Consider the following 16,160-nt stretch of genomic DNA (forward strand, 5'->3'; position numbering starts at 1 on the left):
GGGGATGTGTTGAGTAGGAAATTGCTGCGATTGAGGTCAAGGAGGCTGCTTCCTACTTTCTCCTCTAGGGTTTTGATGGTTTCCTGTCTCACATTCAGGTCCTTTATCCATTTTGAGTCTATTTTTATGAAACATGCTTCTAATACTGTGTCTGCTCTTAGTTTATCAATATGCATTACGTTTCTCTAATATGTCAATCTACTAGATGGTGATACATGGGTGTTCCATTGATCTAGGAATCAGGACTACTGTGCAAGTGGGAAGTCATAGACTGGTTGAGTCCATTACCAATGTCCACTCTAACCTAAGCTAGACCCTTTCATCAGACGGGAGCTCTATCTTATTCATGTCCCAGCCAAATTTTTGAAGAGGACTACAGGCTGGCAGCCTCCACATCATCACTACTGACATCCTCCCTAACTCTGTGCATTTTGGTATTTGCTTCCAACACTCTACTGAAACTCCCTTTTTCAAAGGTCACCTGTGACTTCTAATTATCATATCCAACTGCCTTTTTATTAGTCGCCATGTTTCTTGCACTCTCTGCGTGTGTGACACTGACAGATTCCTTCCTGAAGTATGTTTCTCTCGATGATCCTCTCAGTTTGACCCAGACCTGCATTACCAACTGCCTTGAATATTGCAGCAACTTCTTAACGAATGTCCCTGCCCCTAGGCTCTTTCGTTTCAGTCTGCCCCACATATTGCTGACACGTTGATGTCATAAATGCAGCCCTGATTATGTCATTGTCTTACTCAGAAGCCTTTGGGAAGTCCCTACTGCTAAAGAATAAAAGGAGGTACAGACTCCTCACCTAGGCATTCAAGATCTTGAAAACAGCACCTCCACCTCCATTTCCAACCTTGTCCCCCACTACTCTCTTGTACCCTCTCTTCTAGCCCAAGTCAGCATCTCTTCCCTGAACATGTCCTTATGCTTTATTCACTTTTACTCATGTTATTCCTCATGCCTGAAACACCCTGTCCCCCTCCATCTCGGTTTGTTAGAATCCCGCTTATCCTTCAAGATCCACCTTAATGTCCCGTCCTCTTTCTCTTTGAATTCACTGCACCTTAAACAGAGTAGGTACTCATTACCTTTTGTTGTATTAAATCTCTGAACTACTGCCATTTCTTTTTTTTTTCTCGTGATATCTGCTTAGCTTAGAGATCATGTCCAAACCAACAATTGCTGCCCTTCTTTTCCCTTCTTCATTCTCTTTGCCCTTGCTAAGGAGAAGGCCATGGATTGAGATGGTTGTGGAGTTAAAGAGGGCCAAGGCAGACACTGTGCCCAAGCCAAGAACAATGGAATAAATGGGGAATAGTCACTTCCATGGGAAGAAAGCCAAAGAAACTAAGAGAGATCTGGCAAGAGAGAAGTGAAGATTAAGCTGGTTCTCATAATCCGGTTTGAGAACAAGTGATCTCAGACTGCCCATCATAGAAATCTGTAATCCATGGGAATATATCCTCTGGGATGGACTCCTGGGACAGGGCCAAGAATACTAAGGAGCCACAGTTACTTAGACAAGAAAGGGGCCAAGTACATGAGTCTTCTCCCCCTTCCCCACTCCCCTTTGCTCCCCCCTCCATTCCCTCGTATGGAAAACATGAACTTTGAACAACTACAAACTGAAGGAGCCATGGAGACCACAGTGAAGCAGTGTACACAACCAAGGGAAGGAATGTTAGCAGAGGAAGGGCCAAGAAGTTGGGGTATTTGGAACAGACTTTGTGGGGGTGTTGGGATGGTGAGTGAGAGAGAGAGGAGTGGACTTTGGGACTAGTCCTAGAGGAGAAGGAGCCACCAAAGCTGAAGACTTGGGAATGGGGAGGAATATAAAAGCTCATTATCAACCGAGAGTAAAGAACATTCTGTTTTTTTCACATAAAGAATGAAAATGGGAGGGAGGTGCCTGCCCAACTAAAAATACGCTAAGAGTTCTGAGTGCTTTTGTAATTTTGTTAGTAATCAACAGATTTGCACGGTGCTTTTAATGCACATCTACGATCTATGTTCTAGTAAGCAATGATAAACAATGGATGTCCTATCTTGATACGGCCAGGAGTTGGCATTTTGAAGTCTACCATATCCACGGGATAAGGCCAAAGAAGGAGAGCTATGAGATACAATGCTTAATTTTTCTATAATTAAAAATTTTTTCTTAAAATGTGTATTTTTGAGAGAGAGAGAGGGAGAGAAAGAGAGAAAATGTGAGTGGGGGAGGGGCAGAGAGAGAGACACACACACAGAATCCCAAGCAGGTTCCAGTGTCTCAGCTGTTAGCACAGAGCCTACAGGGGGCTCCAACCCATGAGCTACAAAAGCATGACCTGAGCCGAAGTCGAAGCTTAACCAACTGAGCCACCCAGGTGCCCCATACAATGTTTGATTTTGGTGAACCTCGCAATTAAAATGCCATCTTTTTTCCCTGAAGAAACCTACTGATAAATCTAAAATGGTTTCAATAAAAAGACAAATCACAAATACTTGGAAAATGCTGTGACTGAGGCAAGAGACCTGGGTTCTAGTCCCAGCTTTGTCACATACTAATTATAGAAGTGTGAAGCACATGTTAACCCCATTCTGAAGCTCAGTTCTCATTTGTACGATGCTGATATTATCCTACCTCTTAAATGGTATATATGAAAATGTCTAGCATAGTGTCTGGCAAGTACTGATTGTTCAATAAATTATAGTTCCCTTTGTCTACTCATCTGTAAAAGAGAATAATACCTATTCATATGCTACTGGGTTACTATGAAGACAAAGTACTAGGAAATACTTTAAAAAGTGAAAAATATTTTAGAAAATATAAAGTTCCCTTAATATCATGAAATTCTACATCCATGAAGTCGCAAATGTCATCTTTTTCCCAATACCGAAAGCCTGGAGCAAAAAAGTACAATGTTATTAATTAGCACCTAGAACAATGCTTGGCCCATAACAAGTGCTCAGTGAATCTTTGAAATGTTTGTCAACTGACCTAATGATCTCCACATAATGTTGGTTCTCCAGCTCATTGAACATTTCTTATTTTTTCCCCTCTTCACTGTTTCCCTATGGCTTCATACTCTGTGATGGCAGCAAACTCTGGAGATGAACCTCACCAACCTGGTTAAGCGCAACAGCGAACTAGAAAATCAAATGGCCAAACTCATACAAATCTGCCAGCAAGTTGAGGTACGTAACAAACCTTTGCATGAGTCAGGCAATCATTTGGGGAGCCCTCGAGTTTTGTCACTGTGTAGCCCAGCCATTTGGAGTGAAAGGCTGCATGACAGTTCTGGAGAAGTCTCTTCCCTTTAGGATGCTTGTTCCAAGTAAAGCGCCAGATCGCTATTTTTTACACAAAAATCGATATGTGGTGGCAATGCATTAGGGAGAGAGCAGGCCCAGGGGGTAATCCCTTCTTTCCAAGCAGCAGGCAATAGGAGAATCCAACATTGTGTTTCTTCTTCATTAAACTGGACATCTCAGTTCCCTAAGGACATCTCGGGGTGTCTCAGGGGAAGCTGGGGATCCTGGGTCCTTGGTGTAGGGTGAGGTTTGTTCCAGGCAATGTTGTGTCTGCAGCAGTATTACCAGGACTGCTCCTCCTCTTCCTAGCCTGTCCTCCCTTTGTCCCCACACCCTTCACTTGGTCCTCACTCATCACCTTGCCACTTACTCTTGTCACCAATGAATGAGATCTGTGTTCAAGTTGTCTGTGAATTATAAAGTGTCATATAAGTATAAGGTTTTCGAAACTTGTACCTATGTGAAATCTACATCAATAGAGTAGAGCTTACAAGAGGAGTCAGTCTTTTCATAAGTGGATATAATAAAAGAAAGATGTTATTTCTCTCTTTTTCAAAAGCATGGAACTTCAGCTGTAGCATTTGGTTTTGTGTTGATTTTGTTAAAGAGGCAACGATAGGGCTTAAAGTCTAAGCCTGATGTGGGGCTTGAACTCACAAACCATGAAATCATGACTGGAGCAGAAATCGGATGCTTAACTGACAGCCACCGAGGCACTCCTAAAGTATTGCACTTCTTAAAGTGGTGTGTACTTGGATGATGAGCATACCGTGGCAATGTAATTCCTGCTGGACACTCCCATTTGTGGAAGAGAGTGGTGCTATATGGAGGGTGCATAGGACACCAGGTGTAAGATTGCGGAATGTAGTGGGAAATTTAGGGAGAAGCCCACGGAATGGAAAGAAAGAACCCTGGAAAGTAAGTTGCAAAGCTGGGTTCTGGACTTGACTCTGCGATTCACTGGTAATCCGAATTTGTGTAAGTCATTTAGCCTCTCAGCATCAGTGTCCCTACCTGTAAAATAAGAGCTTGAAATGACTACATGACCTTCGATGTGTCTTTCAGACCTCACAGGTCATGATTCTGTGAATGGTTACTTTCTTTATTCTCTTCTTTTGGTCTTTGATTTCATCCTTTACAAGCGGGGAGAAACAAAATAGAAGGCATTTTAGAGTGCTTTTCACCTAGTAAGAATTTCTCTGTGTTCCACTCAATCAAAGCTCCTGATTATGCTGCTAGATTACAGTATGAGAAACCCACACTGGTGAAGAGACAAGGAAGCATTGTAAGCAGGAGACAAGATAAGGAATCCCTTGGCTTAGAATTTTCAGTGACTGAAGGCAGGGTAACAGCTAATAGTGAATAAAACGTGGTTAGAAATTATAATTATCACCTTCCTCATTCTCATCAAAAAGACTATTAAGTATAGTGTCTGAGTTGTACTCAAATTAGCCAGGTAAGCGGTTTATTCTCATTGCTTATTCATCCTAAGACCTAACCTCTTATCACCCCACCCCTGGGAAGTATATCGCTCTGACCAGCCTCACCCAAACACAGCCCTGTTGCAGCCTTTCCCAGCCCACTGCACCCATCAGACCTCTGTATGCAGGGCCCCACTCTTTTCAAGTAGCAAAGCTAGTCTCGTAAAACAATGCATCATTGTGTTAATAGAGAATGACGACTCATTCCAACCCCTCTAGGTAACAGTGATGTTTTAACAGTGCCTTTCTGAAGTCAGTCCTCTTGCTTGAGCCTTGGGGAGATGACACCTTCACCGCTGAATATAAGCCAAGTGGGAAGGAATACCAGCCCCATGATGAACCAGCAGAGGAGGTGATGAAGAGGCTCCTTTAGGGATGCTTGTTAAATCCATTGTGTAGGCCACCGTCTGCTCTGGCAGACTCGAAAGGTCACCTTTTACTAATACATATTTTACACACAGCATTGTGGCGGGTACAAAGAAAAGAGCACAGGCACAGCGTCTGCCCTCAGAAGGCTTACATGCTGCACACATCCAGCCTGATACGGATATATATGTGTGGGAAAGATAGATAATGGAATAAAATGTCAACTGACAGTTGGCAAAGAACAATGACATACTGCGTTACTTGTCAAGGGTGAAAGTGTATTTCGGGACTTGACTCAGTCGGCTCTCCAGTTTAGGATTGTGTCTCTGACAGGAACCCCTCCAGGATGGTTTATGGAAGAGTATGGCTGTGCTCTATGACATCATCCCTTCTGAAAGGTTAGGGATGTGCCCTAAACTTCCTCCTAATAATAGGGTGAATCCAGAGTACTCATTATATTCATTCAGCACAGAGCCTGTGTGTCCAGAAGGCTTTGGAACAAGGCCTGGGATTAGACATGCAGTTAAAGAAGGGACTTGAGACTCCATAAATGCTTGTAAACAGTTTCCAAAATGAAATAAATAGGATACTGTCTGCCATAAGAACTGGACACTAAAGGGTGATTTGAGTATTTTGCATCTTATCTAATCCAGATTTATCTATAGGGAATGACTATATTCACAGAGCAAAGGAGGCCTTTCATGTAGGGCGGGGGTGGACGATACCAGCTAAGGCACTTCTGAGAAAACTGGAAGAGGCTATTTCCCTGCCAAACCTGTTCCCCTTCCTTATTGTCTGCAAATGTTTTTGTCACAGACTGACTTTTCATAAAGGAGCCTTGAAAACTGCCTCTCTCCCCTGGTTCTTTCTCCTGATTCTCTATTCTCCTCAGAAAGTAAACAACCCTGCACTCTTCCTATTGTTACAGAAACAGAGATTAGGATCACCGCAGATTTGTTAGCTGAATTCTTCAGTAATGCATCTTGTTCCCCTCGTGGCCCAGCTTTCAGAATTCAGGGATAGCCAGTTGCAAAATATTTTTTTATTTTGGTTGCAACTGGAGAGCCCAGGAAGGACGTAGAAGCAGAGACAAGACTCCTTTAATCTGGTTAAGGGAGGGCATGCTTTGGCCTTGCTCCTCTGGCCACTTGATCTCTATATATAGTTCTTTGTTCTGTCTCATCAGGCATCCTTTGTTGACATTGCCAAAGGAAACCTCTGTTTAATGCATAGCCAAGGGAAAATGTATACCAACAGATGAGTATTTCCTCTTAGCTTCCAAGACGGCATCGTTTTGTGAATAACAAGCATTCCTGAAAGCGACGAGGGGAAGAAAAATCGTCAAATACTTAGTAATCCATCAGTCAACAACAAAGAGTTTCTCCAGCAAACACTGTGTACTCAGTGTGGTGGGCAATTTGGGAACTATAAAAGAAACATATGCTGTTGGTGGCCTCCAGGAAATTTGGAGTCCAGCGAGGGACAACATTATATCCCCCAAGCAAGCAAGCAAGCAAGCACGCAGCGTGCAGTACAGGGAGTACAAATGAATGGAAGTGTAGGCTTTCCACTTTTATTACTTATTTAGTCTTGTCAGTAACTTTTAGAGCACTGATCATACGAAAGCACTTTGCTGCATATTTTGTGTGCCCCGTCTTCCTCCCCTCCAGGAGGGCTGCAGCACAATGTGTTAGTCCATCCCAGGAGCTCCATGGGTAGATTGATTTCTTTCTGGCCCTTCTCAAGCCCTTTCAAGGAGCTGGGGGGGGGGTTCTTCACTTAGTTGGGGGGAATTTCAGCTTTCTGCCTTGTCCCCAGCTCTTAGCTTCAGTAGCTTTCAGAAGTCTTTCTGTGGGTGCCTCGGTGTTCTCCCCGTTTTGCCTGTACTGTGTACCAGAAGGGCATTTGGTTTGGGAAAGGCAAGAATTGATGCCTGACTGCTTCTCCAAGCATAAAAACAGGTGTTTTTCCCCCAGGAAGTGATTTTCAACAACCCCACTTCTATGGATGATTTCAGTAGATGGTTCTTCAGTGTCTTATTTTTTTTAATTTATAATAGTTTATTGTCAAATTGGTTTCCATATAACACCCAGTGCCTCTCCCCACAAGTGGCCCCCTCCATGACCATCATTCCTTCCTCCTTCCTCCTCCTCCCCCTTCAGTCCTCAGTTCGTTCTTCAGTGTGGTGGAGCTAGAAGACAGAATCAAATCTAAATCAGTAAAGCACAAATCTGTTGGAAGAGTCTTCTCCAAGCCCCAAGGCCATGGTAAAATGAAGCAGTGAGTAGAGTGAAGTAAGTGTAATCAGGGGAAATTTCATAGAGAAAATGCATTTTAGCTAAAGGTTTAAGGAGGAAGAATAAAGTACTCCCTCTGCTAAGACAGGGAGTGTAACATATGAGCAAAATGGTCAGCTATGTCCAGGGTAGATAGAGATAAATAGGAAATGATCCCTGCCCTCAATTCAGGGAACTTACCTGGCAGGTAAAATGTCAAATACAGTGTCAAGTGATAGTTATTGTAATGAAGGCAAAGTGAAAGATGACAAGCTAGCCTGGAGAAAGGAACACTTAAGTCTGCCTGAGGGACTTAGGATAGACTATAGGCTGGGAATAAAAACAGAGTTTTCTTGAAATAGGAGGAGAATTTTGCCAACAAAAATGAGGTAAGGTAGTGAAGGGGAACGCAGGCAAGAACACAGAACGGTAAAGAGCACAGAGATGTGCAGGGCATCACTAGAAGTTTGCTTCAGCCAGAATGTGTGGTGTGAGAACCATTGCAAGAAGTGAGTGTGGAGAAGTAGCTAGGGCCTAGATAATGAAGAGGCTTGTAGGCCATGCATACATAGGTACTTGGACTTTATCCTGAAGATTCTGGAGAGCCATGGAAGGATTTAAAGCAGGTGAATAACTGGATAAGGCCTGCTCTTTAGGATTGCTCTTGCTGTAGTGTGGTGGATGGAGCAAGGGTCAAGGGTCAAAAGTGAAGGCAAAGAGACCAACGAGTTAGGTGGCTTTTACTGATACAGGGAGAGACAAAGGCCCAAACTAAGGCAGTGATAGTAGGGTCAGGGATGAGGGGATACACTTGAAACATTTGTGGGAGGTAGAATGAATATTACCTGGTGATCAGTTAGATGCAATGGGTGAAGGGTGAGAGAATAGTTGGATGGTCCCCAGGTTTCTGGCTTGGGTCACTGAATAGATGTGTTGCCTTTTAACTAAGTTAGGGAGTACAGATGGAGTTCTTTTTCTTATTTGAAAATTTTTTTTAACATTTTTTTTTTATTTTTAAGAGACAGAGCTTGAGTAGGCGAGGGGCAGAGAGAGAGCAAGACACAGAATGGGAAGCAGGTTCCAGGCTCTGAGATGTCAGCAGGAGGCCCAAAGTGGGGCTTGAACTCCCATGGACCAGACTGTGAGATCATGACCTGAGCTGAAGTCGGATGCTTACCTGACTGAGCCATCCAAGCGCCCCTCTTTTTATTTTTTTTAAAGGTTTTATTTTTGAGTAATCTTTATCCCCAACATGGAGCTCAAACTCACAACCTTGAAATTAAGAGTCTCACACTCGACCAACTGAGCTAGCCAAGCACCCCCAGATGGAGTTCTTTTCAGACATGAGAGGTTCATTGCACAGTGAATCAGATAGGCTGGTAAGTCACTAGGCAGCTGGTTTGCTCTGTCTGGGGATCAAGAGAGAAGTCTGAGAAAGAGTCCAGACCTTTTTATGAGACTACAGATGGATGGTGTACCTTAAAAAAATTTAAATATCAGAAGTAAACAATTCATTTGTGGAGATAATCAACATTTTAGAAATTACCTTCATAAAGACTATAATAAGTCAATACTTAATGAAGAGTCCTAAATTCCAAGTAAGCACTTTATATATAAGTCATTTCATCCTTTAAAAATTTTTTTATGTTAATTTACTTTTGAAAGAGAGAGAGAGAGAGAGCTGGGGAAAGACAGAGAAAGAGGGAGACACAGAATCTGAAGCAGGCTCCAGGCTCTGAGCTAGCTGTCAGCACAGAGCCCGATGCGGGGCTGGAACTCAACGAGCCGTGAGATCATGACCTGAACTGAAGTTGGATGCCCAACCGACTGAGCCACCCAGGCTCCCCTGTTAACTTCTGTCATCCTTACAACAACTCTATGAAGTAAACACTATTATTACTCCTGCTTTACAGATAAAGCATTGAGATATGGAGGGATTGAAGGTCATGCTGCTGGTCGGTAACAGAGTCCAGGTTCTTCAGCCCCAGAGCCTGTGCCCCTAATCACCCCATCATGCTTCTTTTGGCAAAGCCAAGGTACACACCACCTGGATGTCTCTTGTCTATCACCAGTGGTTCCTGTCTCATTGTGAAGATGATTTGGAGTGAGTAAGGGGTATGAGAGAGGTATGTGAGTGCTGGGGTAGAGCAAAAGAGAAAACCAGGAGGGAGGAGAAACACCGGGAAAACAGGATCAAAACTGCAAAGGACTGGAGGCCTTCAAGTTGTGGAAGGTTTGATAGAGTCCTCTGGAGTAGCCCTACCATACAAAAAGATCTCAATATGCACAGGGACACATGTTCCCCAATGTTCATAGCAGCACTGTCAACAATAGCCAAATCATGGAAAGAGCATAAATGTCCATCAACTGACGAATGGGTCAAGAAGATGTGATATATATACAATGGAGTATTACATGTCAGTGAGAAAGAATGAAATCTGGCCATTTGTAGGAAAGGGGATGGACCTCGAGGGTGTCATGCTAAGCGAAATAAGTCAGGCGGAGAAGGAAAGATACCATATGTTTGCACTCATAAGTCTAACAGGAGAACAGGAGAAACCTAATGGAGGACCAGGGGGAGGGGGAAGAGGGAAAAAGAGTTGGGAAGAGAGAGGGACGCAAAACTTGAGAGATTATTGAATACTGAAAACAATCTGAGGGTTGAAGGGGAAGGGGAAGAGAGAGGAAGGGGGGTGATGGGCATGAAGGAGGGCATTTGTTGGGATGAGAACTGGATGTTATATGGAAACCAACTTGACAGTAAACTATAAAAGAAAAAATCCACAAAAACAGATCTCAATAGTGGCCTTTGAGAGCGAAGTTTCGATGGAAAGGTGAGGATGGAAGACAGATTCAGAGAGGTCAAGGAAAAAGTTAAGTTGTAAGGAAATGCAGGCTCCTAGAAGTTTGATGGTGAAGGTGAATGGAGAAATAAAGTGGCAGTTATTCACCTTTTGAAGTGCAGAACGATTAGACTCACAAACACACATAGAAACTCTAGCTGTTTATTCTGTTACTGGGTAGGTAATAATAGGAGTCAGTAGATCCACTCTTTTCCCTTCCTCACTTGGCTTCTGGCCACCTTTCCAACCCAGGGCCCAGTTGCCCAATTCCCCCAGTTCCAAAGCCTCCGTATCTACAATTCCATCCTCCTAGAAATGGTATGCAGGGTTTGGGATGCAGTGTGCTGTGGTAGTTTTGGAGCTGGTCAGACAGGAGTCATGCTAGCTGTTGTAACCTTGAACATAGAACGGCTCTGAGCCTTGGTTTCATCATCTGTAAAACTCAGATTAATCGTACCTTGAAGGGAAAGGTAGTCTACACAACGCACTTGCTACCATACCTGGGATAGTCAAGGCCCAATGAGTGGCAGTCGCGGTTGTTGTTGTAGTGACAGGAGTAGGAGTAATAGTGGGCGCAGTTGTTGGTAGTAGTAGTAGTACTCAGTAACATTTCTGAGCACCACACTTTTGTCAGAGATGCCTATCCCTGACCTCAGGACTTCTAGAGGTAGAATCTTTATTTCCGAGGGCAAAGAGGACAGTGATTTCCAAATGCTTACAATCAATTTAAAATATCATATACATGAACTAGAACTTTCGCTGAGGTACTGAAAACGTTGGGACTCTCAGGTGAATGACCCCGGCATTCAATAACCTGTCAACAACTCTGTGAAGGCGGTACACTAGAAAGGGTTCTTGTGCTCAATAAGCTGCTTGTTTTCAGTTCCGAATTAAATTTTCTCTCGTGGGGAAAAAGTTCACTGCCCTTCTGCAAGAAAATCTAAGGGAGTCTTTAAGTTGATAGTTCAGTAAACTTGCCTGTTATCCGGCCCAGATTCCTCTTGATTACTGCCTCTAAACAAAGGCAGAAAAAAAAAGAAGGAAGAAAAAAAAGTTTCAGGGAGGGACACATACTTTCATTTCTAGTAATTTTAAAAAGAGAGAGTTCTTTGGGATGTTTTGAATGTGTATGAGTCAAAGTGTTCTGTATTGTTGTGAGAGACGAAAGAGCACCTAGTGAGAATAAAATAGCTATTTTGAAACAAATGTGGAATTATAAGTGTCGAAAATGGTTTTCACGAGCAATGGAAAAGAAGTGCATAGCGACCTGGTCAGTCTCTACATTTATACTACTGAAATGATTAATTCAGAGTATTACAGTCAATCCTATTAAGTATATGGCAATTGACATTTAATATAGATGAAAAACCCAAATCAACTGGAATCTGAAGCCTGGGCCCATTTGGTACTGGGAAAGTAAATGCTTTATCATTTTTCAATCCTCTAATGTGCTCAGTTCTATTTCAAACACACTTTCTGACAATTCTTGCCATATTCCAGTGAAATAAGAAATTAGAAGACATAAAATACTGCATTTAAAACATTTAGAGGGTATGGACACATGGCAGGGTTGTAAGGATGAAAAGAGTTAGGGTTAATCTTGGTTTTCTTCTCCCCATACTGCCCCCCACACCTGTAGGGCATATAACCTTTCTGGTGTAGTTATGTTTTCACAGTCACAACAGTTCTGATTGGCACTCGGCACTCCCTCTTGTTCTGTGTCTGCACTTTCTTTGGTGCAAAGAAGCTCATTTTATAGCCTCGTTTTCTCATCTGCTACCTTCCTCCTCCAGTTCCTGTTTTCTGTGTCCAAATTCCAGGTTACTTACCAAATGACCAGAACACTTGCCTAATTTTGGACCCCCTCCTTGCTCTGCAATTTGCACAACCCACCCAGGTTCCTCATTTCCAACGTGCCCTTGGAAAGTTGGTGGAATTCTGATATTCAAGATAAAGTCTTACCAAGCCTACCTGGTACCTCTAATCTCTCTTGCTTCAATCCAACCAAAAAACCCAAACCAAACTAAAGACAAAAAGAAAGCCCCCAGAAAACCAAAACAACCACCAGCACCATAATGCACACAGCCATTGAAACACCCTTTCTGCCCCTGCCTGTCTAGAGAAGTCCAGCAGTGTGATATGGTGAGCAGGGATTGGGCGTATGAAAGAATCCTATTCAAATCCCATGTGCTGGGCACTGTGCTAGAGGTATTCTTGTTCCTAATTCCACTTCGTGTTTGTGACGACCCCATGAGACCCTTGGTGGTGTTCACATTTTACAAATGACGAGCCAGAGGCTGAGAGAAGTTAGATGTTTTCTTTTCCCTTTATTAAACAGCCCTGGAGGAACAGGTGGTCTGTTTGGAGTCTTGGCACTCCTGGCTTCATGGCAAGCCTTATGATAACCTATCTTTGAGAGCCCGGAGCAGCTCCTTCCTAACAGCCCTTCATGGGGTAGGGAGCAGAGGGAGGATTACCACCAGAGTTGGCAGAGGGAAGTGTAGCATCCACCATGAAGGCATTTTGTACTTTCTCAATTATTTTTGTGCCACGAGACCCAAGTGAGGGGTGTAAAGAGCGTATGCAGCTCCAAGTTACCGAACCCCAGTCACCCAGTCAATTTACCGGGGAAGCTGCACCTGAGACTGCTTTGTGGGGTGCTCCTTCTAGGGCTGGGCATGACTGTGTTGCCAGGGAAAAGTAGTCTCCATGCCACATGCGTTTCTCTTGATTGTTACAAAAGAAGCTGACAGTAAAGATTTACTCTCTAAAGTGTACTTAATGTTATCAAATTTAAACAGATTATGAGGAGTTCCTGGGTGGCACAGTCTGTTGAGTGTCCAACTCTTGGTTTCAGCTCAGGTCATGATCTCACAGTTTGTAAGTTCGAACCTGTGTCCAGCTCAGAGCCTGCTTAGGATTCTCTCTCCCCCTCTCTCTGACTCTCCCCTGCTCACATTCTCTCTCAAAATAAATAAATAAACTTAAAAAATTAAATAGACTGTGAATAAATACCATATCACAATGACTGCAAATACCTAGATTTCCTCAGGAAGAGTGGGTACATTGCTAATATTAATGGTGGACCTGTGTCCTTTGCTGGGGATTACCGAGAAGTGCATGTATGCCCAGAGTATCAGCTCTTTACTCCATCAGGATAGAAAGAGAATTCCCCACCTCAGCCCATGCCCACTACTCCTCTTACCTCTATCGTATCCTCAATCCAAGCTTGCCCCTTCTCAGGCAGTTCTAGAAACTCTCATTACTGCCAAGACCATTGTGTCCCTTAGCTCATTTAATCCTCACTTTAGGAGGTAAGTGCTATTATTATTCACATTTTACAGATGGGGAAATGGAGGCACAGAGCAGGTAACTAATTTGTACAAAGTCACAGATAAGTAGCAGAGTGAGGCTTTGTTCTTAACCACGTGCTGTATTAAAAGTGAAAGGCAGGGGTGCCGGTGCCAGGGTGGCTCAGTCGGTTAAGGGGCCAAATTTGGCTCAGGTCATGATCTCACAGTTCGTGAGTTCAAGCCTCCCATTGGGCTCTTTGCTGACAGCTCAGAGCCTAGAGCCTGCTTTGAATTCTGTGTTTCCCTCTCTCTCTGTGCCCCTCCCCCATTTGCACTCTGTCTCTCTCTTTCAAAAATAAATAAACATTAAAAAAAAGTGAAGGGCAAAGCTGACAAAATTCATCAATCATGGTGCTGTGTACCATGTTTTGCAAGTTGCATATCATTGTTGCCTGTGATCTGAGTGAGGACAGACATCCATCTGGGTAACCGGTCTTGGTGTGTCGTACAAGTGTGTATTCACGTGGGAATGGCATGGTGTGTATGTAGAACGGTATTTGCGAATACCTTTCTTTGTGGTGATAAGCTTTCTATAGACCACCACATACGCATGCACGTGCTCTTACACGCCTTTGCACATGCTATGTATTGGTCTGTTTCATAAATGGCTGCCTGGGTGTTCATCTCGTGTATGTGTGTGTGTGTGTGTGTGTGTGTGTGTGTGTGTGTATGTGTGTAGAGGGGATATTGTAAGGAGGGTATATGTGGAAAGAAGAATGTATGTCCAGGGATAGAACTGGTGTTTAAAGTGGGTCGTGAGGACGTCTTTGACCTCTGTATTTTCCCCCATGCAAGAAGAAAAACCAGGATACACCTGAAAGAGATTGCCCTTTGTTTCCTCTGATCAGAAGTGCTGTCTCTTGTATTCAGAGCAGGTTTTCCCTGGCTTCTCCTCTACATCCTAGCCCTGTCCTGGCTTCTCCTTAGCAGCCTCTAAGGCACAAGCCAATCACTGGCTTTGGGATAATTTCTAACCCAATGAAACTTTACTACAAAATCATTTCATTTTATCAGTGCATCCGAGTAATTGCGTTCCAGCACAATTCAGCAGGCGCCCAGAGTGCACGATGTCTTCTTAGAAACAAGTCAGATGGAGGGGCAGTCACAGGGCATGAGGAGGATTGGAGAAGGTGTGAGAAGAAGGCAGGAGAGGAGTCCAATGGTAGATGGTGACAGAGTATGTGGAACAGAAGGGGAAACCTATCCCAGTGTGCCAGTTTACTCTCAAGTGCATACATAACAGAGTTCTTGCCAAATTCGTGGGGGTGTTCTAGCATCTGAAGAGCTCTGAGTTTTCTGGCCTCCTGGGGCTATTCTGAGGTTCCAATGGCCACCCAGTCATTAGCCTAGAAACCCGAACTATTTTAGGAGGATTCCATTGGCTTTCGAATGAAATGGGATTTATATTCTATTGGTGGCGCAGAGAGAACGTTTACACTGAAGAAGTAAAAAGAAAAATCTGATCTCACAAATGAGTAGGCAAATTGTGTATTGTCTGCATGACAGGGAATAGAATTAAACATCTTCATGCATTCACACTCCATTTCTGTCAAAAACAGGATATTGGCAGCAAACCATCTGAAGAAAACCACTGACCTACACTGAGCACTGCTGAGTCACATGCTTAATGCTAAGCCACTGTACAGCTGCGAATGCAGTGACACACCATTAGCCCAGTAGGCAAAAGCAAATGGTGTTCCCAGGGTTTTGGTGTTCATTATTTATGGTCTTTTTAAAAATATTTATTTATATTTGAGAGAGAGACAGAGTGTGCATGGGGGAGGGGCAGAGAGATGGAGAGAGAATCCAAAGCAGGCTCCAGGCTCCAAGCTGTCAGCACAGAGCCCCACATGGGGCTCAAACCCATGGGCAGTGAGATTATGACCTGAGCTGAAGTTGGATGCTTAACCCACTGAACCACCCAGGTGCCCCTTATATTTATGGTCTTTTAAGCAATAACTACCCTTATAGAGAGTCAGTAAAACATATGTCCCCTTTTCCTTTGTGAACCTTTATCAGAAAGTGTTTATTAAACTCCACTGTGTGCTTAGCATTGTTTGAAGTGCTCCGGGGACTTGAGGAGGTATGTGCTTCACTATCTTTGTCTTCAAGGACATTGTAGTCTAGCTGGGGATGCATAACTAACAGTATGAAGCATCAGTAAGCAATACAAAAGACAATAGTTGAGTGCTAAATTGTGTGAGATCAACTCGAAGTATTGTAAGAGTTCAGAGGAGCAGGAGGTTGAGAAGGCTAACATTGTCATCACTGTCCTCAATAGCTGACATTTACCAACCTTCATATGTGCTAGCCATTTTGCTATGTACTTCACATGCATCATCTCATTTATTTTTTTAAATAGTTATTACCAAGTTGGTTTCCATATAACACCCAGTGCTCTTTCCCACAAGTGCCCTCCTCCATGACCATCACCCCCCTTCCCCTTCCTCCCTCCCTCTTCCGCCTTCAGTTTGTTCTCAGCATTCAAAAGTCTCTCGTGATTTGCCTCACTCCCTTTCCCCAACTCTTCCCCCCCC

General features: G+C 43.5%; 1 protein-coding gene across 3 annotated transcripts in view; it reads left to right on the top strand.

Moving 5' to 3' along the window:
* The window catches only part of MID2 (midline 2), a 96,699-nt gene that overhangs the window by 24,553 nt on the left and 55,986 nt on the right, over nucleotides 1-16,160 (top strand). For all 3 annotated transcript variants that reach the window (XM_029929960.1, XM_029929961.1, XM_029929962.1), the window contains exon 3: nucleotides 3,092-3,187. In XM_029929960.1, coding sequence (XP_029785820.1) covers nucleotides 3,092-3,187 — 96 coding nt within the window. The remainder of the gene's footprint in view (nucleotides 1-3,091; nucleotides 3,188-16,160) is intronic.

The sequence above is a fragment of the Suricata suricatta genome, chromosome X (genome assembly GCF_006229205.1).
Source record: "Suricata suricatta isolate VVHF042 chromosome X, meerkat_22Aug2017_6uvM2_HiC, whole genome shotgun sequence".
Lineage (NCBI taxonomy): Eukaryota > Metazoa > Chordata > Mammalia > Carnivora > Herpestidae > Suricata > Suricata suricatta.